Consider the following 21,577-nt stretch of genomic DNA (forward strand, 5'->3'; position numbering starts at 1 on the left):
TAACCTCTTCTCTCCTAGTGATAGCCTACCCATTAAAACCCGATGTTTCTCATCCTAAAAAAAGAAGTGTTTCCATGTTTCCCTATAGCCTCAAATGAGAGGCTAATGCTTTTCCCTTCTGCCTTAATGAATTTTGACAGCACAAAGATTCTTATGACCCACTCATTCACTCAGCCTAGCAATTGTGTCTTGCCCAATGTCCTTCCTGAAAGGTCCCAGTGACATCTGAGTGGACAAATCCAGTGGTGTGTATGTAGGCCTTGCCCTTGGCCACACTGTGCCCCAAGAATGTTGACAGTCCTCCTCATGGAAGCAGTGGCCTTTCCTGGCCTTTTTCTCTCTTTACTCAACATATATTTATTGAGATTAACTATGTATGAGGTAGGGAGGAAGTAATTTTGAGCAATAAGATACAGCAGTCCCTGCCCATGTGGGTCACGGTCTATTCCGGGAGAGAAATGAAATCATCAGCAAAGAGGTAGCCACAATCTGGGACAGATGCTGAAGCACAGTGCTTGACCACAGCAGCTTTCTGCTCTGGCCCCTCCTTGGCGTCTGAGCTCCTGCTCCTCCTCTGACCTCCAAAGTGAGGTACTCCTCCAGCTCTCCTCCTGGGTCCTCCCTGCTCCCCTCCAAGGACTTGCTCCCTGATGGCCTCAGCCTCACCTGGTGCTTCACCTGCAACCTCCTGACATGTGAGCCCTAAACCAACACCTACTCTGCGTCGTCTACAACTACGTGGACATCCCCACAAATCCACACCCCAAATGCCACAAACCTGTATCTCCTCTTTCGCAACCTGTAAACAAACAAACACAATCTTAACAGTAACACACAAATCAGATCTTCACCCAAATTCTCCACTTACACTGTTCAAAGCAACCATGTCCTAGTCTCAGGTCAGAATAGGCTACTCCCCAGTCACTCCAGGGTCCCAGATATGGTCATAGGACTGTCACTTAAAACCTCATCTACCGGTCTCCAGCATTCTAGGCTCTGCGGCCCAACTTATTTCTTGAGTACAATCTCCCAATACTGCAGCTCCAGGGAAAGCTCACTCTGTCCCTGACTGTCCTCAGGGCCTGTCTGAGACTGTTTCTTCTCCCACAGGGGCTCACACCTGCCCTTAGACACACTCTGCAGACTCTATTTCTGTGTCAGAGATGACACCGTGCAGCCATTCTGACTGAGGAGAGGCCTTGTAGAAAACTGAGTAAAATGTTTGTGAGATAATTTACATAAAAAAAGCATGATAAAAATTGTTTCTACTTTTCATTGTTATCCTTATAAAATGGCATAAGGAAATATATCAAAATGACAAAAAATAGTTGTACTGGAGTAGTGGGATTGTGGACGAATTTTTTCATTTTCCTAGATTCTAAATTTTACTTAGTGTGGTTTTGTAAATTAACTTTTTATTTTAGAATAGTTTTAGATTTACAGATTGAGAAGAGAGTACAGAGAGTTCCAGTATACCCTCCCCCAGTTTCCCTTAACATGATACATGAGTATTGTACTCTTGTCACAACTAAATGAGCCGAGATTTAATATGGTTTTGAAAATTTAAAAAAACAAAACCATTACTTTGGTAGAACCATAAAAACAACATTAACAGAGCTAAGTCATTTTTTCCATAACTTCTGATGCCACCTAAGCATCCTAATATTTACTATTTTTCTTAAAAATTCAGTCTCTTCTTGGTGTGAATTCTTGGCTACAAACTGGAGAAAAGTTTGTTTTCCTATCACTAGCCATATATGCATTTGTGCACATAATTAAAGTAGCAAAAACTTTAGTGTTTGATAAAGATTCTGGGAAATGTTTTCTTCTTTCTCTCCCCTCCCCTCCCCTCTCATAGAGGAACATTGATCTGTTCCTGTATGTGCCCTGACCAGAGATCGAACCAACAACCTCTGTGCTTTGGGACAATGCTCCAACCAACTGGGCTATCTGGCCATTATTATTATTTTTTTTTTTTCCTGAAGCTGGAAACGGGGAGAGACAGTCAGACAGACTCCCGCATGCACCCGACCAGGATCCACCCGGCACGCCCAGCAGGGGCGATGCTCTGCCCACCAGGGGGCGATGCTCTGCCCCTCCGGGGCGTCGCTCTGCAGCGACTAGAGCCACTCTAGCGCCTGGGGCAGAGGCCAAGGAGCCATCCCCAGCGCCTGGGCCATCTTTGCTCCAATGGAGCCTTGGCTGCGGGAGGGGAAGAGAGAGACAGAGAGGAAGGGGGGGGGGTGGAGAAGCAAATGGGCGCTTCTCCTATGTGCCCTGGTCGGGAATCAAACCCGGGTCCCCCACACGCCAGGCCAACGCTCTACTGCTGAGCCAACCAGCCAGGGCTAATTTTTTTTATTTTTATTGATTGATCTTTAGAAAGACAGAGAGAGGAAGAGAGAGAGGGGGGAAGGGGAAGGGAAGCATTAACTTGTTATTCCACTTGATCGTGCATTCACTGGTTGCTTCCCATGTGTGACCTGACTGGGGATCGAACCCACAATCTTGTCATTTCAGGACGATGCTCTAACCGACTAAGCTAACTGACCACAGCCTAGGAAATGTTTGTTCTTTTTTTTCTTTTTTTTAGGTGAGAGGAAGTGAGAGGAGAGATGACAGAGAGACAGACTCCCACATGTGCCCTGACCCAGATCCACTGGGAAATCACCCTACTGGCAATGCTCTGCCCATCCAAGAATGTTGCTCAAAAACCAAGCTATTTTTAGTGCCTGAGGTAGGCTCCATGGAGCCATCCTCAGCACCCAGGGCCAACTCACTCAAACCAATCAAACCATGGCTATGGGAGGAAAAGATAGAGAGAGAAAAGGAGGAGGTGGAGGGGTGGAGAAGCAGATGGTCACTTCTGCTATGTGCCCTGATTGGGAATCGAACCTGGTACATCCACACACTGCACCAATACTCTACCACTAAGTCAACTGGCCAGGGTCATGTTTTCTTTAACAAAGTATCATGAAAATTTTTAAGTACATGAATTGAATATTGTGTGTATTGCTTCTCAACAAGCCTGTGAGCTCTGCTAGGGTCTTGTCTCCTCTCAACCCCTCTGGCTCTTCTAATGTCCAAAAACACCCAGTCCAGCTGGTCTTAGAACTCAATAAATACCAGTTGTAGTAAATTAGAGGAGTTGAATAGCCTTAGTAGATGGGGTACTTTTTTTTAATTTTTTTTTTGTTGCAAGTGTGAGAAAGAGAAAGAGAAATGGGAAGAAAGAGAGGTGAGAAGCATCAACGTATAGGTGTGTCACTTTAGTTATTCATTGATTGCTTTCTTATTAGTGCCTTGATGGGGGCTCCAGCTGAGCCAGTGACCCTTTTCTCAAGCTAGCAACCTTGGGCTCAAACCAGGGACCTTGGGCTTCAAGCCAGCGACCTTGAGATAATGTTAATGATTCCACTCTCAAGTATGGGGCCTCGTGTTCAAGCTGGTGAGCCTGTGCTCATGCCAGATGACCCCGCATTCAAGCCTGCAACCTTGAGGTTTCGAATCTGGGAACTCAGCATTCCAGGTTGATACCCTATCCACTGCACCACCACTAGTCAGGTGATGGGGTATTGATTTTAAATTATAAAAAGTAAAGGGTTCTTTATGAATTACTGTCTGAGATATCAGACTTCAATTTTGACGCCAAAACACGACAATGTTTTTCCTCTGCATCATTTAAACAGGCAGCTAAAATCCAGTCTTTGTAGGGGCAGGTTTTAGTTTTTAAGTTATAAAAATCACTAAAACGACAAATATTCAATATTCTAAAGGACATGTTCTCAGCTTGCTTTTAATATCTGAGCTATAGAAAATGGACTGTGGGATATTTTTTGTTTTATTTCCCACATTTCTCCCTAGTGAGTTTCCTTTGTTCTGACAGCCAAATTGGTTTCAAAGACTTTTTCTGGGTATCTAGGAGTTAGAACAAACCCTATAGAGTATACAAAGAACTAGCCAACTGAGGTAGCCAGGCACAGGTCTACTTTTTGTAAGAACGTAAGACATTCTACTTTACAACAAAACTGAAAAAAAACCTCAAATAGGTCCCTCCCTCTTTTTTATAGTTAATAAACATACTTTCATCTTTTAGGATAGTCTTTACTTCACATAGAAAGAACTATAATACAAAAATTAGAAAAAACACTCAACAGTGTCCTAACAAACATTCTGCATGTATCTAAATCATCAATGGTTTCGGAAAATCCCTAACAGCAAACTAAACAATGCAGTTTCTTGTGTCCTCCAAGGGTATCTGTGTGATGTCACAGAAAATGTAAAGAACAAAACTTTGTTGAATAAATGAAAAATTGTAAGAAAGGAAAAATGCATACATTCGGTTTATTAAAATAATTTACCCTTGGTCAGTGTCAATGTCAATCATTAGATTGTACAATAATTCTGCCTGACCTGTGGTGACGCAGTGGACAAAGTGTCAACCTGGAACACTGAGGTTGCCAGTTCAAAACCCTGGGCTTTCCTGGTCAAGGCACATATAGGAGTTGATGCTTCCTGCTCCTCTCCCCCCATCTTTCTCTCTCTCTCTCCCCCCTCTCTAAAAACAAATAAATAAAATCTAATAATAATAATAATGGCTTAAAAAAAAAAAAGAAAAAGAAAATGCCTGACCTGTAATGGCACAGTGGATAAAGTATCGACCTGGAATGCTGAGGTTGCCGGTTCAAATCCCTAGGCTTGCCTGGTCAAGGCACATACAGGAAGCAACTACTACGAGTAGATGCTTCCTGTTTCTCCCCCCTCCTTCTCCCTCTCACTCTCTTTCTCTCTTCCCCCTCCAAAAAAATCTCTCCCCTTGATATCAATAAATTCTAAAATAAATAAATAAAGATTGTAATTCCAAGGAAAATGCTGAATATCAAAATTAACAAATAAGAATAAGATATTCACAAGGGTGGCTGAAGACCCTGAAATCAAAGTTAAAGTAGTATCACTGACAACTTTCAAGAGAGCTGTGCTTATAATTAGAATTGCCTGTTTTTTTCAACTGTATTGAATAACTTTGCTTTATTACAAAAATGATTTGGCTGCCCAAGAATATCATGATTAATGATTTCCTCCAGACTGATATCTTACAAACCAGACTAAAAGAAATTCAAATTTGTCTTGTTTAAAATTAACTTGGCATTTGTATGCAGCAGGACCGATCTTGAGGCAACCCATGCTTTTTGAGACAATTTTCAACCTTTTTTTTCATGGCACAAACACACACTAATTACTAAGGTCAGTGCCCCTGACTAAATACAACCATTTTCATCTCATGGCACAAATAAATTAGTTACTAAAGAAGAAGAGGTCAGGGCCCCTTTTTCTTTAGTAATTAGTTTATGAGTGCGTGAGAAACAAAGGTTGAAAATCACTGATTTAGAGAATGTGACATATTGTGTGACTTTCCTAATGAGCTTTGAGTGAGTGAAGGAGATGGACTGGACAGTGCAGTAAGTAACCGAAGCGCAGTGACCCAAAGAAGGTTCTAGAAGAATGTATCTCAAAAAGTGAACAGTGGAATGACAAGCAATTTCAGATTTTTTTCTACATTTTTGTCCATTCTCTTATAACCAGAAGACGATAAATGTATTTGCTTTTTAGAAAAAAAAAGGCAATAAAAATACATTAAAGTCTGACGTCTGCTCTCTGAAAAAAGTAAAAGTTTTATATTACATTACAAAAATGTTATTGGACTATTCAGTTTTGTTGCCGCTTAATCTAAAGCTCCCATTCACTACCTGTGAGGAAAAGCAACTGATTTCTAACTCTGACGTGGACTGTTTGGGCACACAGGCAAGTATTCACTTCACAGAGTAGAGTGAAGCTACCATAGTGACTAGGTAACATAGTTTTATGTCTATGCCACAACACTGGGAACTTACAGATCATTTCCAAACCTATTTTATTATCTAAAAATCCTGTTATTTATTATAAAGCTCTAGAAGATAATTCCTGAAAAATCCTAGGTTATACATACCTGAGGTTAAAAATACAATTGAAATTATTCTTACCTGATGTTGCACATTAGAATTTGTTGGGCAATTCAAAGGAATTGGATCATACTCTTCAACTAGGAAAAACAGACACAAAGCTTGATAAAAAATGCAGTCTGTGTTGAAAGGCCTAATTAAGACACTACATGATATGCTAGTTTGACATCTGCTAAAATCAGGAGGGCATGGATGGCATTCTGCTCCATAGAGAGGCCCCCTCGCCGAGGGGACCAGCACAGTCCCTGCATGCCCTGCACAGTGGACTTCAGTTCCCAGCCCATTCACAGAACTAGACACACCATCTCCTCCTCCCTCAGACACCACACCACCTTGACACCATAAGGCCTGTCTCCCACAGCGCCTGGCTGTTCACTATGTCCCCCGGTAGAGCTCCGGTGCAGCCCTGAATGGCATGCAGCACCCTTCTGCCCCAGACTGGAGAATACGTGACTCATAAATGGCTGTCAATGTCACCTATCCATTGTCAGGTATCATGTGCTTAACCTTCTCCACAACCCCAGGGCAGGATCCCTCCTTCACAGACGGGGTGAATAAGAGGCAGGCACTCAAAACACATTCCCATCTGACCAGGCGGTGGCTCAGTGGATAGAGCATCAACCTGGGATGCTGAGGACCCAGGTTCGAAATCCTGAGGTCACTGGCTTGAGTGTGGGCTCATCCAGCTTTAGCATGGGCTCACCAACTTGAGCGCAGGTCACCAACTTGAGAATGGGATCATAGACATGACCCCATGGTTGCTGGCTTGAGCAAGGGGTCACTGGCTCAGCTGGAGTCCCCCCCCCCCCCGTCAAGGCACATATGAGAAAGCAATCAATGAACAACGTAGGTGCTGCAACTATGAGCTGATGTTTCTCACATCTCTCCCTTCCTGTCAGTCTGTTCCTGTCTGTCTGCCCCCCTTACTAAAACACCACCACCAACAACAACAAAAAAACCATGGCCCTGGCCAGTTTGCTCAGTGGTAGAGTGTCAGCCTGGCGTGTGGAAGTCTCAGGTTCGATTCCCAGCCAGGGCACACAGGAGAAGCACCCATCTGCTTCTCCACCCCTCCCCCTTTCCTTCCTCTGTCTCTCTCTTTCCCTTCTGCAGTCAAGGCTCCACTAGAGCAAAGTTGGCCCGGGCACTGAGGATGGCTCCATGGCCTCTGCCTCAGGCGCTAGAATGGCTCCAGTTGCAACAGAGTAATGCTCCAGATGGGCAGAGCATCACCCCCTAGTGGGCATGCCAGGTGGATCACAGTTGGGCGCATGTGGGAGTCTGTCTCTCTGCCTCCCTGCTTCTCATGTCAGAACAATACAAAAAAGTAAAATTAAATGAAAAATACCACATTTCCCTCTGACAGACATTATATCAAGTTCACTGTGTCATTCAACTGTCTGGCATTTACTTGTCTTGCTAGTGCACCTTCCAAGTCATGCCCAGCATTTCAGTTCTGTTGTGAAAGTGGGGACTGCAGGGAGGTCAGAGGAACATGACACATATGGGAAATATCTAACACCTTTCAACATTCACAGTGAGGAAGGAACTTCCACCCTCAGGTTGTCTCCTACACATGTTAACTTCACAGGTCCCCAACACGTGGTGATGGTTGTACCAATGTGTGAAAAAGCACTTTTGCTGCATCAGATTTTTATCTCTAAAGTCAGAGAGATCTCTAAACTTGAAAGCTAACAGAAATACAGTATGTTATAAAAGAAATATTTCGTGTCGGCCCTGGCCGGTTGGCTCAGTGGTATAGTGTTGGCCTGGCGTGCAGAAGTCCCAGGTTCGATTCCCAGCCAGGGCACACAGGAGAGGCGCCCATCTGCTTTTCCACCCCTCCCCCTCTCCTTTCTCTCTGTCTCTTTCTTCCCTTCCCGCAGCCGAGGCTCCATTGGAGCAAAGATGGCCCGGGGGCTGGGGATGGCTCCTTGGCCTCTGCCCCAGGCGCTAGAGTGGCTCTGGTCACGACAGAGTGACGCCCCGGAGGGGCAGAGCATCGCCCCCTGGTGGGCAGAGCATCGCACCTGGTGGGCGTGCCGGGTGGATCCCGGTCGGGCGCATGTGGGAGTCTGTCTGACTGTCTCTCCCCATTTCCAGCTTCAGAAAAAAAAATACAAAAAAAAAAAAAGAAATATTTTGTGTCATGTACATTTTTTAGAGTTAGAAAGCCTTAGAGAATCATTTAACTCAGGGCTCAGAATTAAAGACTGAATGAAAGATTGATTCATCTGCTTATTTTTTACGTTTGTTAACATTCATTCACCTATTGTGTGCTGGGCTGCCTGCCAGGTTTGTTCAAATAAGGGACTCTCCTCGCTGCCTCCTGCACAACACGGTCTCTCACTGAGATTTGGTGCACTACTCAGAGCAGCAGAGGTCCTGTAGGCTTGTGTTTCTCAAGATTCCGTCCCAAGTCTCCTGCACCTAAGTCACTTGGGCTGCTTAGTAACAATGCAGATTCCTGGGCTCTACTCCAGACCTTATCTGGAATCTCGAGGGCCCCAGAAATCTGATATCCAACAAGCACCCCACAGATTTCGATGCAGACTAAAGGGTGAGTTCTTACAGCAACAAGTTATAGACCTGTGATTTCAGTCAAACGACATCTCACAATGGCTCGTGTCGTAACTGTCAACTCAGTGTTTTTATTAAAGTGGGGTATTTTCTTCCCACTACAGTGATAACTTGAATTTAAATAGCAACTTTTCTTATGTGGTACTCCAAATACTCCTAAGGTCATCTCCCTCTCCCTTGCCCTCTGCAAAAAAAAAAAAAAAAAATTTGCAGAACCTTTGCATTCGTGTCCTAATTTGGAGGAGTAGGGCTGGTTTTTGGTTTATTATTAACAAGAAATTCCCAAGAGAGTCTTAGTCAAGGTGGGTGGGAGGGAGTATACGTAGAGAATGAGCAGGACCTGGATGCACAGAAAATCATGCAGGTAGTGAGATGTTCAATTTCAAGTTTGAACATGAAAGCCTATTAACAGAATTCGGTCACTGTGAGAGGTGAGAAAGCACAGGAAACAGAACAGGTAAGCTGGCTAGTTTCAGGGCAGACATTTTTACTTCTGTATTATTTTAGTGAGTTCTTTAGTACTTGTTTATTTTCTCCTAACGTTTTCAAATTGAACTACTACTTCTATATTTAGTTAACAAATTGTTCTACAAGGCCCCCAAACATCATCTATGCTTAAGTTCAAATTCTTCAAAATTAACAATAAAATCAATCTACTTCTCTTTTAACTTTAAATTCACTAAAAATTTTTTTGAACAATAAAAGAGCATTAAAACCAGAATAAAGATGATAGTATCCTGATTAATTTATGATATATTTATGTGTGATTTCTCCTCACTATGAATAGTGGAATAGTGGCTCAAAACTTAGAATTTTTTTTTTTTTTGTATTTTTCTGAAGTTAGAAGCAGGTAGGCACTCAGACACCAGGATCCACCCGGCATGCCCACCAGGGGCGCTGCTCTGCCCATCTGGGGCGTTGCTCTGTTGCCACCAGAGCCATTCTAGTGCCTGAGGCAGAGGCCATGGAGCCATCCTCAGTGCCCGGGCCAACTTTGCTCCAATGGAGCTTTGGCTGCAGGAGGGGAAGAGATAGACAGAGAGGAAGGAGAGAGGGAAGGGTGGAGAAGCAGATGGGCACTTCTTCTTTATGCCCTGACTGGGAATTGAACCCAGGACTTCCACATGCCAGGCCGATGCTCTACCGCCAACCGGCCAGGGCCTCTTTTTTTTTTTTTTAAGTGAGAGCAGGGGCGATAGAGAGACAGACTCCTGCATGTGCCCGGACTGGGATCCACCAAGCAACTACTCTCTGGGGCCAAAGCTCTAATCAACCGAGGAATCCTCAGTGCCTGTGGCTGATGCTCGGGCCAACTGAGCGATCCTCAGAGCCTGGAGCTGACACTCAGACCAATAAAGCCACTGACTGTGAGAGAGGAAGAGAGAGAGAAGGGAGAGAAGGAGGGAAGAGCAGCAGTTGGACACTTCTCCTGTGTGCCCTGACTGTGGATTGAACCTGGGATGTCTGCACACGAGGCCAATGCTCTATCCACTGAACCAACTGGCCAGGGCATAGAATTCTTTTTCCAAAGACATTTTTATCTCAAAATGTGAAGTCACATTTCCCTCAGAACACTAGAGCCAGCCTTTTCTACAAGACCAGGAGTTCTGTCCAACCTCATATTAGTCCTGAGTTCAGCACCTCAGACACCCACAGCACACCTTCTGGAAAAGACGCATAACAGCGTGAACCCCTGAAGTCTCTTCAATTAGGAGAAGTGGAAGCTATACACTTATTTCCAGTGAGAAAACAGGCATGGGTCCTGGCTGGGTAGCTCAGTTGGTAAGAGCATCATCCTGATTCACCAAAGGCTGCAAGTTTGATTCGCCATTGGAGAACAAACAAGAATTAGCCAATGAAGGCATAAATAGGTGGAACAACACATGGATGTTTCTCTCTCTCTAAAAGATCAATACTTTTTTTAAAAAAAGAAAAACATAATAACATGTTTCACCTCAAAAACATGCTGATCACTAAAATTATACCAGATCTCCACAGTTGATTTATGATAAAAAGCACATTACTCAAAACCATTCCAGTTTGGACTGCATTAAGAAATTATCTTTCTACTGTTGATGAATACAGTAGAAATATACTAGAAGTATAACAAAGATTTTGTGAAACTTGCTTAATCTGCTTAAGAACATAAATTTTGAGAACTTTTTAACCATATGGAAATTGCTCAAGGTAATTACAAATGACTCGTGTACTAAATAAGTAACCCCCTAAAACTAACTTAAATGTTAGAGTCTGGGTTTGTACTTAATTAGACCACATTTACTTTTAAATCTGTAAGTCTTCTCACTAATTTATGTGGGTTTTCTTTCCCTAAAAACTTCAATGAGAAAATTACCAGAAACATTAATGATGATATCAGCCCAATCATGGTATGTTAAAAAACTACTAGCAGTATATATATATATATATTTGTTGTTGTTGTTTGTATTTTTCTGAAGTTGAAAACGGGGAGGCAGTCAGTCAGACAGATTCCTGCATGCGCCCAAGCAGGATCCACCCGGCATGCCAAGCAGGGGGCGATGCTCCGCCCATCTGGGGCGTTGCTCTGTTGCAACCAGAGCCATTCTAGCGCCTGAGGCAGAGGCCACAGAGCCATCCTCAGTGCCCAGGCCAACTTTGCTCCAATGGAGCTTTGGCTGCGGGAGGGAAAGAGAGAGACAGAGAGGAAGGAGAGGGGGAGGGGTGGAGAAGCAGATAGGCGCTTCTCCTGTGTGCCCCAGCTGGAAATCGAACCCAGGACTCCCACACGCCAGGCCGACGCTCTACCACTGAGCCAACCGGCCAGGGCCATAGTATATTTTTAATATACCATAAAACTAACAACAATTGCTATATTATTGAATGAAAATGTTTGGAGTGTTTAAACTTCTGGACATAGTTCATGACATGTATGATGATGTATTACTTTGGCAATAAGAAATGACGTGCTTAATAATACTATTCCCCATGAATAAGGGCAGGAGAATATCTAGTGTATAGTTTTTATAGCCATGATACTTGTCAACTCACCACCATTTTAATTAAGATTTTGTAAAACTCAAATTCTAGGAGAAACCTATAATATCAGGCTGCTAAGCAACAATCTTTTTCTTTCAAAACAGGAAATCTGTTCAAGGGTGATATAAAGAGATCTTTAGACAGATCAAACCATGACAGTGCATTCTCGGAGTTACTGTACTTTTTGCCGTTCTGCCATGAAAGCTTCCAACAGTCCTGAGCCCTGATTTTCCATGGTTCTCATGGTGAGATCTCTCCACAGTCTGATTCTTGGTCCACTGACTTGCCACAAGCACCCAGGGAGGTGGATGCTAGTGTGTCCTCCCTGCACCACAGACTGGAAACTGAGACCCTTGGGGCCACAAGTCACTGCAGAATCCATTCAGGCTGGCAGCGTGGCTGACTTCCCTTCACTCATCTACATGCCTCACTGGGCACGCCAACCAAGTTCTTGAAGCTTTTCAGTCTGGCTTTCAAAGTGAGTCTGGGTCCCAGCCATGTAGTATCCATATGCAGGTTCCCAGGCCTGACCCCAGACCCACCTGTCACAATTTCAGGGCAGTGGGGCACAGAATCTTCATTGTAAACAAACTGCACAGATGTTCTTTTTTTTATTTTTTTTAGAGAGGAGAGGGAGAGACAGAGGGAGAGAAAAAGAGAGAGAAGGAGGGGAGGAGCTGGAAGCATCAATTCCCATATGTGCCTTGACCAGGCAAGCCCAGGGTTTCGAACCCGTGACCTCAGCATTTCCAGGTCGACGCTTTATCCACTGTGCCACCACACGTCAGGCCCTGCACAGATGTTTCTTCACTGCACCTGTCCTCCGAACCACCCAAGACCGGCTCCCATCTGAGCTTGCTGCCTGGCCACACTGTCCCCTCCCCTGCAGAACTACAGGAACCCAGACGGGGGGATTCTGGATGCTCAGAAGTCATCCATGGACAGGGAGGGGAGTGAGCCTGCCAGAGCCTCCCCCTAAGAGCCAGGACTGGTCTTTCCTATACCACCTGTTCTTTTCCACACCACTGCCACTCCTGGGGCGCTCACAGGAGGCACAAGGAATAAAACTCGAATGGAAGAAGAATGTGGCAAGCAGGCACTGGAGGAGGGGCTCCCGCCCACCACGAATCAGTGATCCTGATACCCCATAGTGTAGGCACTGCTAGGAACCTGCCCCCTGTGCTGGGAAGTCCTCCCTGTCCAGGAAGTGGAGGAAGGGGTGGCAACCCTGAAGGTGGTCAGATTTGATTGTTTGCCATCCCTCCATCTCAAGGTTGTCAGCAGAGCACAGTGTGAATACTCCAGTGTGAGAGCATCAGCCTGGCCTCCATGAGGGAGACTAGGACAGGCAACAGCCTGCACCCTTTGTGGTTGATACCAGTCCCAAGCATCCATCCATGGGCTCAGGAAGAGCTGTTTTTGCTTTTAGGACTGATAAGCATCCCTCCTTTGATAACAAACTGGCTTCCCTGTAGTTTGGGTGGAAATGACTCTAAACCTCTCCCCACCCACCTCAAGGCTCAGCCTTGGCCAAAGTCCTGCAGCATCCTGGTGACCACACTGATATAGTGATGGTCAAACTGCTAATGTCACAATTGTCCCTAAAATTGTGCTGTGGGTGCTGGGGGAAGGTCCCTCTGTCTCTACCATCTTAAAAAGCACTAAGTAAATCTAAAGGTGTCAGGGACCACTTTCCCACCACGTGAGGAAAGCCTGCCTGAGAACAGAAGACAGAGCATGAAGGAGGAAGAGAGGAAGCCATAGCCATCCTTAATGCTTGGACCTATCAGTGACCACAGACCTTAAGCCAGTAAGTCTCTCCTCATTTTTTTAAACTAACTTGAGTTACATTTCTGTCACTTGCAACCCAGAGTCCTGGGTGTCTTCATTTTATTCATGTTAAAGATACCATAGAAATCTCATGTATAATGTTATAAAGTAACTTACAGACTTTATTTATTTATTTGTTTATTTTCCCGAAGTTAGAAGCAGGGAGGCAGTCAGACTCCCACATGACCCCGACCAGGGTCCACCTGTCATGCCCACCAGGGGGCGCTGCTCTGCCCATCTGGGGCATTGCTCCATTGCAACTGGAGCCATTCTAGTGCCTGAGGCAGAGGCCATGGAGCCATCCTCAGCACCCAGGCCAACTTTGCTCCCGAGCCTTGGCTGCGGGAGGGGAAGAGAGAGATAGAGAGGAAGGAGAGAGGGAAGGGTGGAGAAGCAGATGGGTGCTTCTTCTGTGTGTCCTGACCAGGAATCAAACCTGGGACTTCCATACACCGGCTGACTCTCTACCGCTAAGCCAACCAGACGGGGTAACTTATAGACTTTTAGTAAGAAAATTCAGCCTGACAAGGCGGTGGTGCAGTGGATAGAGCATCAGACTGGGATGTGGAGGACCCAGGTTCGAGATTCCGAGGTCACCAGCTTGAGTCCAAGGTCACTGGCTCGAGCAATGGGTCACTCGGTCTGCTGTAGCCCCCGGTCAAGGCACATACGAGAAATCAATCAATGAACAACTAAGAAACCACAACGAAAAATTGATGTTTCTCATCTCTCTCCCTTCCTGTCTGTCTGTCTCTCTCTCTCTGTCTCTGCCACAAAAAAAAGAAAATAAAATTCATGCCTGAGATAATCATCAAAAAAGTCATGAACTAAATGACCCGTATGTTTCTGTGTTACAATTTTAAATGATAAAATGTTACTTTGACTAGTGCTTCATTCAAGAGATGAAAATAATCATAAGTTGAAGTAGTTATATTAACTATACGTACCTTTAGGGAGTCCGGTATCTTGAACAGGACATTTGTCTGACTGTAGAAACCAACAAAAGAGGAAAGTTATTTTTAAACACCACAGTCAATTATAAGATCAAACTGAAAAGAAAGCTTTGTGAAAGTCATGATTTAAACTTAAAACATTGCCCATTTTTATCTTTGGGCTTGTCATTAGGGCTGACCCATAGCTTGTTTGTATTCTCAACATACAGGAATGAAATCAAGGTTGGCGAGAAATTAACACTAGAACATATAACAGAAGAAGCCTTCCTGATTTCCTCAGCTCTGACCATTACACCATACTTCCTCTCCTGTCCACACTGCTCCTCTCCCTCTCTATTTCCTATAGTTTAAAACTGAGGAGCATTTGTTTTCATGAATTATGGGGACAGACCCATTGTGTCCCACCATTTCTGTGGCATCCGTTTGCCTCAACAAGCATGTGCTCTGGGCAGTACTCTGATATACAGCCCTGCACTGAGTTCACTAGAATAGGTTCAAATGGTCACCGTCCTATTGGCACCATGAAGCCGTACAGTCAGTCACTGTGCACACTTGCACACAGTCCCAGGACCTCGGCTGAGGGCAGTGCTGCTGCGGGAATTCACAACAGCCAGTGCTCTAACAATCACATATTTCCTTGTTAGCACCTACAAGCATGTAGCATCTAATGCTCTGAAAACACTGTCTTCAGATTATACAATGTAGTCACTCTCTGGAGATTTACATGAGAAGAATGAGAATGTACCTAATTTCCCCACCTGGTGCCCTGACCCAGCTCAGCACCCACTGTCCCTGCATCTGGGCCTTTGGGTCCACTGTCCTCCAGCTTCAACGAAGCTGCACCTTCCAACTCTTCTGTGGGCCTCATCCATGTCTTCCTTGGACAGAGGAGGAAAAGAAACAAACATGGAGCCAAAGATGTTGTTTTAAATGCCTTTCCTTGGAGTTTTTTGTGTGCTTTTTTTGAGCTGGGAAGTAACATTTTAGCACCTCTAAAAGACTCCAACCCCTTTGCATAAAGGAAATCAATCATCAATCACAGTAAACTTAAAAGTCAAACAGTTTTTCCCCAGACTAGATCCTTCTAGAAACTCTACTCATCAGAAAAACACACCTGTGTTACAGCACTTCCCAGGCTCTTTATAAAGTATCTGCCTGTTTCCTCAGAGAGACAAGAGAAGGGAATATGGTCTCTGTGTCTCAGATTTTGACGGTGTTAACTATACATCTACAAAAGTCTGCATGAACGAACAGGCTGGGGCAAGTACAGGTTTCCTGGAGAGACTAACATCTGAGCTAGGCCTACAGGCTGCCTGGGATGAGGACGACCGAGAGGACATGGTGACCGCAGATGGTGGGCACAGAGGAGCAAGGCTGGGTGGTTGGCAGAGTGGCATGCAGGTGTGGAACACAGTTCAGACTGAGGCAGAGATGCAGCTGGAGACAGAAGAGGAAAAGGGGGTTGGATGTGACATGGTGGAGTCAGACAAGGAAGACCTGGGAGTGGGCAAAGTGGAGGTCACCAAGCCCAGGGCCTGCCTGTGCCCAGCACTGCACAGTCGCACACGAAGTCAGACAGGCAGGCAATCCAGCACAATGTGCTAGAAAGTAGGGATGGGTTACCCAGGAGGGAGAGCGCCTGAAGGCCCCAGGGCAAGGCAAAGAAGGCCGTCGCAAAGTCAGGGAATGCTTGACCCGACACAGGAGGGCCACAGAAGTTCATCAGATGAGGGCGCAAGGGAGAGCAGTGTTGCAGGTACCCTTGGAGGTAAGAGGGTGAGGGGGTTATCGGAGGAACAGCAAATGGCTACACAACTGGCTCTCAGAGGGATGCTGATATAAGGTCACGGTGGACTTCATACACAGGAGTGTCATTTAAAGCAGCAGAATTATTATGGGTTGAATTCCGCCCCCCTCCCAAGATATACTGAAGTCCTAACCTCCAGTACCTCAGAATGTGACCTCATTGGAAATAGGGTCGTTATAAATAAAATTAGTTAAAATGAGATCATACTGGAGCAGTGTGAGCCCTTAATCCAATGTGACCAATGTCCTTATAAGAGGAGAGAGACACAGACACACAGGGAAAAGCAGCCTCATGTTGATGAAGCGAGAGAACAGAGTGACTCCACCAAGGGACACTGAGACCTGCCAAAGCCACAGGAGCTGGAAGAAACAAGGCAGGATTCTCCCCTAATTGTTTCAGAGAGAGCACAGCCCTGTGGACCTCTTGAGAGGTCTTCAGACTCCAGAACAGTGGATCAACATATTTCTGCAGTTTAAAATCACTCGGGTATGGGACCTTGTTATGGCAGCCCTAGCAAATCATATAGGGCTGCTTCAGAAAATGCACTTTGAGAAGCGATCAGGGTGACCCAGGTGAGCTGTAAGAATGGCTCTGTGGCAGGGAGACCGGGGTCATGCAGTGAGGGGAAGACCAAGATAATCACTGGCGGGGCAGTGGGAGGGTGAATACCCCATACAGGGTCCTAGGACAGGACCACAGCATCATTCGCATTCGGTTTTTATGGGAGTGAAGATCTGGAATTTGTCTGACCAGGAAGTGGCGCAATGGCCAGAGCATTGGACTGGGATGTGGAGGATCCAGGTTCAAAACCCCGAGGTCACCAGCTTGAGTGCAGGCTCATCTGGTTTGAGTGAAGCTCACCAGCTTGAGCAAGGGGTCACTCGGTCTGCTGTAGCCCCATGGTCAGGGACATATGAGAAATTAATCAATGAGCAACTAAGGAACCAAAACAAAGAATTGACGCTTCTCATCTCTCTCCCTACCTGTCTGTCTGTCCCTATCTGTCCCTCTCTCTGTCTCTGTCACACAAAAAAAGAAAAAAAGAGAGAAAAGAAAGATCTGGAATTTGTTCCTACTAATTTCCACTGGGTGTCAAAGCTGATTCCCTTCATTGTCTATAGTTATCAGCTGTATGGTGCTTAACTCACGGCCACGAACACAAACACCACAGGTCTTCAAGACACCAACAGGCCTTGTAATTAGCAGACTTAAAGACACTGAATTTTAGTATATTAAGTGTATTAGATGTCATTTAACTAAATTAATTAGAATTTTTTATGACCCAGCAGATCAGAGCTTGCAAACACTTTGGAAATGGGACAACGCATTACTCTATGCACAGTAATATGTGTCACATTGTCACATCCCCTGACTAGGTTGTGAGCAACAGGTAGTAACCACACAGGAGAGCAGGGTGATTTCAGACAAACCTGGTGACTTCCTTTTCTTTGTCGATAGAAAGGGCTTAGAAGTACCTGCTCTACAGTATCCTGGGTTGATTGGAGGATGAAGAACCACGTATGTGAAAGCAATAGACATTCTGAGTGGTCACAGGATGGGGGCAGGGATCTGAAGCCAGGGGCAAGGTTTGAAACCCTCCTGGGCTGCTTCCAAGTTGGGCAGCTGACCCTACCCCTGTGCCTCAGTTTTATCTCTAAAATGGGCAGTGCTCACTTTCCAGGATGTCTGTGGGGCTTAAACGTGATAACAGAGGTAAATCAACAGTAGGCGCCCATTGGGCACACAGGCAGCAGTCACTGTCAGGTGGTCCTATTTTTCCTTCAATCTCAAGTTAGCTATTGTGAATTCTGAAGACAAGGTAGTTAAACACAGACAGTATTAAAGGGAGACAGGTAGACAAAGACCACGGGGAACCTAAGCTGGTCACACCTGTGAGGTGCCACACAAGGGCGGAGGCTCAGGCCCCTTCGGCTGGAGAACCCCAAGCCTATTCTGGTCACGGAGATCACTATGATAGAGAAACTTATCTTGAGAAAAATCTCATTTGGGGGTTTCTGATCTTTATGTAAATACCAAGTAATAAAAAAATGCACAGGCCTGACCAGGCGGTGGCGCAGTGGATAGAGCGTCGGACTGGGATGCAGAAGACCCAGGTTCGAGACCCTGAGGTTGCCAGCTTGAGTGCGGGCTCATCTGGTTTGAGCAAAAGCTCACCAGCTTGAGCTGAAGGTCGCTGGCTTGGGCAAGGGGTTACTTGGTCTGTTGAAGGCCTGTGGTCAAGGCACATATGAGAAAGCAATTAATTAACAACTAAGGTGTTGCAATGCGCAACGAAAAACTACTGATTGATGCCTCTCATCTCTCTGTTCCTCTCTGTCTGTCCCTGTCTATCCTTCTCTCTGATTCTCTGTCTCCATAAAAAAAAAAAAAAAAAAAAAAAAAAAAAATTTGCACAGAAATCACAAAGAGAAGACAAGAGTCATCCTGTTAGTGGGAAATTGGGAACCTACCACGTGGAAGGGTAAGGTGCTGGGCTCCGTGTCCTCCACTGGCTCCTCTGCCATGTGACCTGCAAGGAAACACAACAGAGAGAATTTTCTTTAAAGCAAAAGCACAGATGTGTCCTCTGATCACTATCTTCTTGTAGGTGTGAGCTGCCCTTGCCCAGCTGGGGGAGAACTCACTCTCAGTCATCGGTGGAGACAAAATAAGGGGTAGACTCAGAGTGCAGCAGAAAGAGATTAGATAAGTTTTATTTCTTAAAAACCATATTTTGGGCCCTGGTCAGTTGGCTCAGTGGTAGAGTGTCGGCCTGGCGTGCATAAGTCCCGGGTTCGATTCCCGGCCAGGGCACACAGGAGAAGCGCCCATCTGCTTCTCCACCCCTCCCCCTCTCCTTCCTCTCTGTCTCTCTCTTCCCCTCCCGCAGCCAAGGCTCCATTGGAGCAAAGATGGCCCAGGCGCTGGGGATGGCTCCTTGGCCTCTGCCCCAGGCGCTAGAGTGGCTCTGGTCACAGCAGAGCGATGCCCGGAGGGTCAGAGCATCGCCCCCTGGTGGGCAGAGCGTCGCCCCTGGTGGGCGTGCCGGGTGGATTCCGGTCGGGCACATGCGGAAGTCTGTCTGACTGCCTCTCCCCGTTTCCAGCTTCAGAAAAATACAAAAAAAAAAACACAACAAAACAAAAAACATATTTTGAAACACTTACAAATATCTACAAATACTCAAGAGTTACAAATAACCACAAAACATGAAGACATGACATGAATGACTGACTCTCTTGCATATTGGATTTGACTATAACTTCGAGGGAGAATAACTTAATTTCAACTTCTGCTTTTTCCGCCATTTCCTGCTCTTCTGCAATCCATTTTTACCATATTGCGGTAGGCTGCTAGACAGGCATGAACAGAGCAAGGATGATGCACCAGGTACAGAAGGCCACCAAAGCAAGGACAATAGGCCAGTCGGGTTTCAGCTCAAGGCCCAGAAAAGCAGTACAACCAGACGAGAGACCCCGTGGCTGACCTCAGGACCAACTGCCTTGACTAATAAGCCTTTGCCCTGCAGCAAAGTTGGTGCGGACCAACTAGTGGAGACCACGACCCTGAAAAGACACACCTGGGGTGCTGATGAATACTCTATTGAGATCCTCCCCTGGGATCTCCTTTACTGCCTCCAGTTTTCAAAGCCTTTAGGACTGAGGACCCAGTGCTCCCTCCTCCCTCTCTGCTAAGCTCCCCTTCCTTCGGCTCTATAACTTGTTTCCTAAAGCCCATTGCTTCTGCCTGTGTCTTCCTAAATCAACTTTCCCTTATATTTTGAGTCTTAGCTCTGAATTCTTTCCTAGCCAGAACTCAGGTACCGAAGCTGCTGAACCTAGGTCTGGTCTGACTCACTGGTGCCATTTTCATTCTCACTGCCACGAACAATGTGAAAATATTAAGTGTCTGAATGTGGCTTATGTGAATTAACGTCAAAAATACTTCACAGCGTCCTGTTGGTTAGAGCATCTTCCCGATACAGAGGTTGTGGGTTTGATCCCCAGTTAGGGAACATACAAAAATCAACCAAGCCCTGGCCAGTTGGCTCAGGGATGGAGTGTCAGCTCAGCATGTGGATGTCCTGGGTTCGATTCCCGGTCAGGGTACACAGGAGAAGCAACCATCTGCTTCTCTCCCCCGCCTTCTCCCTCTTCCCCTCTTGTAGCCAGTGACTCAGCTGGTTCAAGTGTTGACCTTAGGCACTGAGCATAGCTCAGCTGATTCGAGCATTAGCCCCAGATAGGGATTGTGGGTAAATCCCGGTTAGGGCACATGTAGGAGTCTGTCAAACTCCCCTACTCTCACTTATAATAAAGTAAAATAAAATAGTCAACCAATTAATGTATAAATAAGTAGGACAAGAAACTGATGTTTCTCTCTCTCTCTCTTTCTCTCTCTCCCCCTTCCTTTATCTAAAATCAATAAATAAACATTTTTAAGACATTTCTTAAAAAAAAACCTCACAGAATCTTTGTTAAACAAAAAGTGACTTTGATTTTGCAATACTTTGCTTATGTTTTATTACTTGTTAAAGATTTTATTTATTTATTTTTTTACAGAGACAGAGTCAGAGAGAGGGATAGACAGACAGGAAAGGAGAGAGATAAGAAGCATCAATCATCAGTTTTTTGTTGTGTCACCTTATTTGTTCATTGATTGCTTTCTCATATGTGCCTTGACCGTGGGCCTTCAGCAGACCAAGTAACCCCTTGCTCAAGCCAGCAACCTTGGGTCCAAGCCGGTGAGCTTTTTGCTCAAACCAGATGAGCCCGCGCTCAAGCTGGCGACCTTGGGGTCTCGAACCTGGGTCCTCTGCATCCCAGTCCAACGCTCTATCCACTGAGCCACCACCTAGTTAGGCATCACTTGTTAAAGAATTTAATGAGGAAATGTAGAAAAAAGAACAGTCCACCACTAGATCTTATGAATTTGTACAAATTAGAAAAAGTTCTTCCTTTCTGAGACACTTTACAAAATATCTGCCAGAAAGCAATCTTAATAAATGACGTGTCTGAGGCAACCCTCCAGGTGCACAGTGTGTGTCCCACACACTGCCGTGTGAGCCACGAGTCAGCTGCCACTGCGACCCCAGTGCTCATTAAGTACATACCATGCAGCAGGCACTGAGTCCTGGGAATGCCTCTGGGGACCCAAACCAACACAGCAGGACAATTGGTTGAGAGGGTATGTCTCAGCAGGGTTTCCCATCTGAGAGTGGCCTGTCCACATTCCTGACAATACCAAAGGAGAAGTGTTGTGAAGAGAACATCTGTTGGTCTGTTTGTGACAGTCTACGGTCACGGGAGGGATTAAAGGATGTGACCCAACGAAAGGGAAAAATGGAGAGAACATTGCCAGTGTCCTCCCACGGAGCAGAGACAGACACCTGC

General features: G+C 45.5%; 1 protein-coding gene across 1 annotated transcript in view; it reads right to left on the reverse strand.

The window, feature by feature from the left end:
- The window catches only part of EDARADD (EDAR associated via death domain), a 64,052-nt gene that overhangs the window by 32,619 nt on the left and 9,856 nt on the right, over nt 1–21,577 (reverse strand). The window contains exons 2-4 of the mRNA XM_066234782.1: nt 18,656–18,714; nt 14,372–14,411; nt 6,021–6,079 (exon numbers count right to left, since the gene is read on the reverse strand). Coding sequence (XP_066090879.1) covers nt 6,021–6,079; nt 14,372–14,411; nt 18,656–18,714 — 158 coding nt within the window. The remainder of the gene's footprint in view (nt 1–6,020; nt 6,080–14,371; nt 14,412–18,655; nt 18,715–21,577) is intronic.

Source organism: Saccopteryx bilineata, chromosome 1 (genome assembly GCF_036850765.1).
Source record: "Saccopteryx bilineata isolate mSacBil1 chromosome 1, mSacBil1_pri_phased_curated, whole genome shotgun sequence".
In the NCBI taxonomy this organism is placed as follows: Eukaryota; Metazoa; Chordata; class Mammalia; order Chiroptera; family Emballonuridae; genus Saccopteryx; species Saccopteryx bilineata.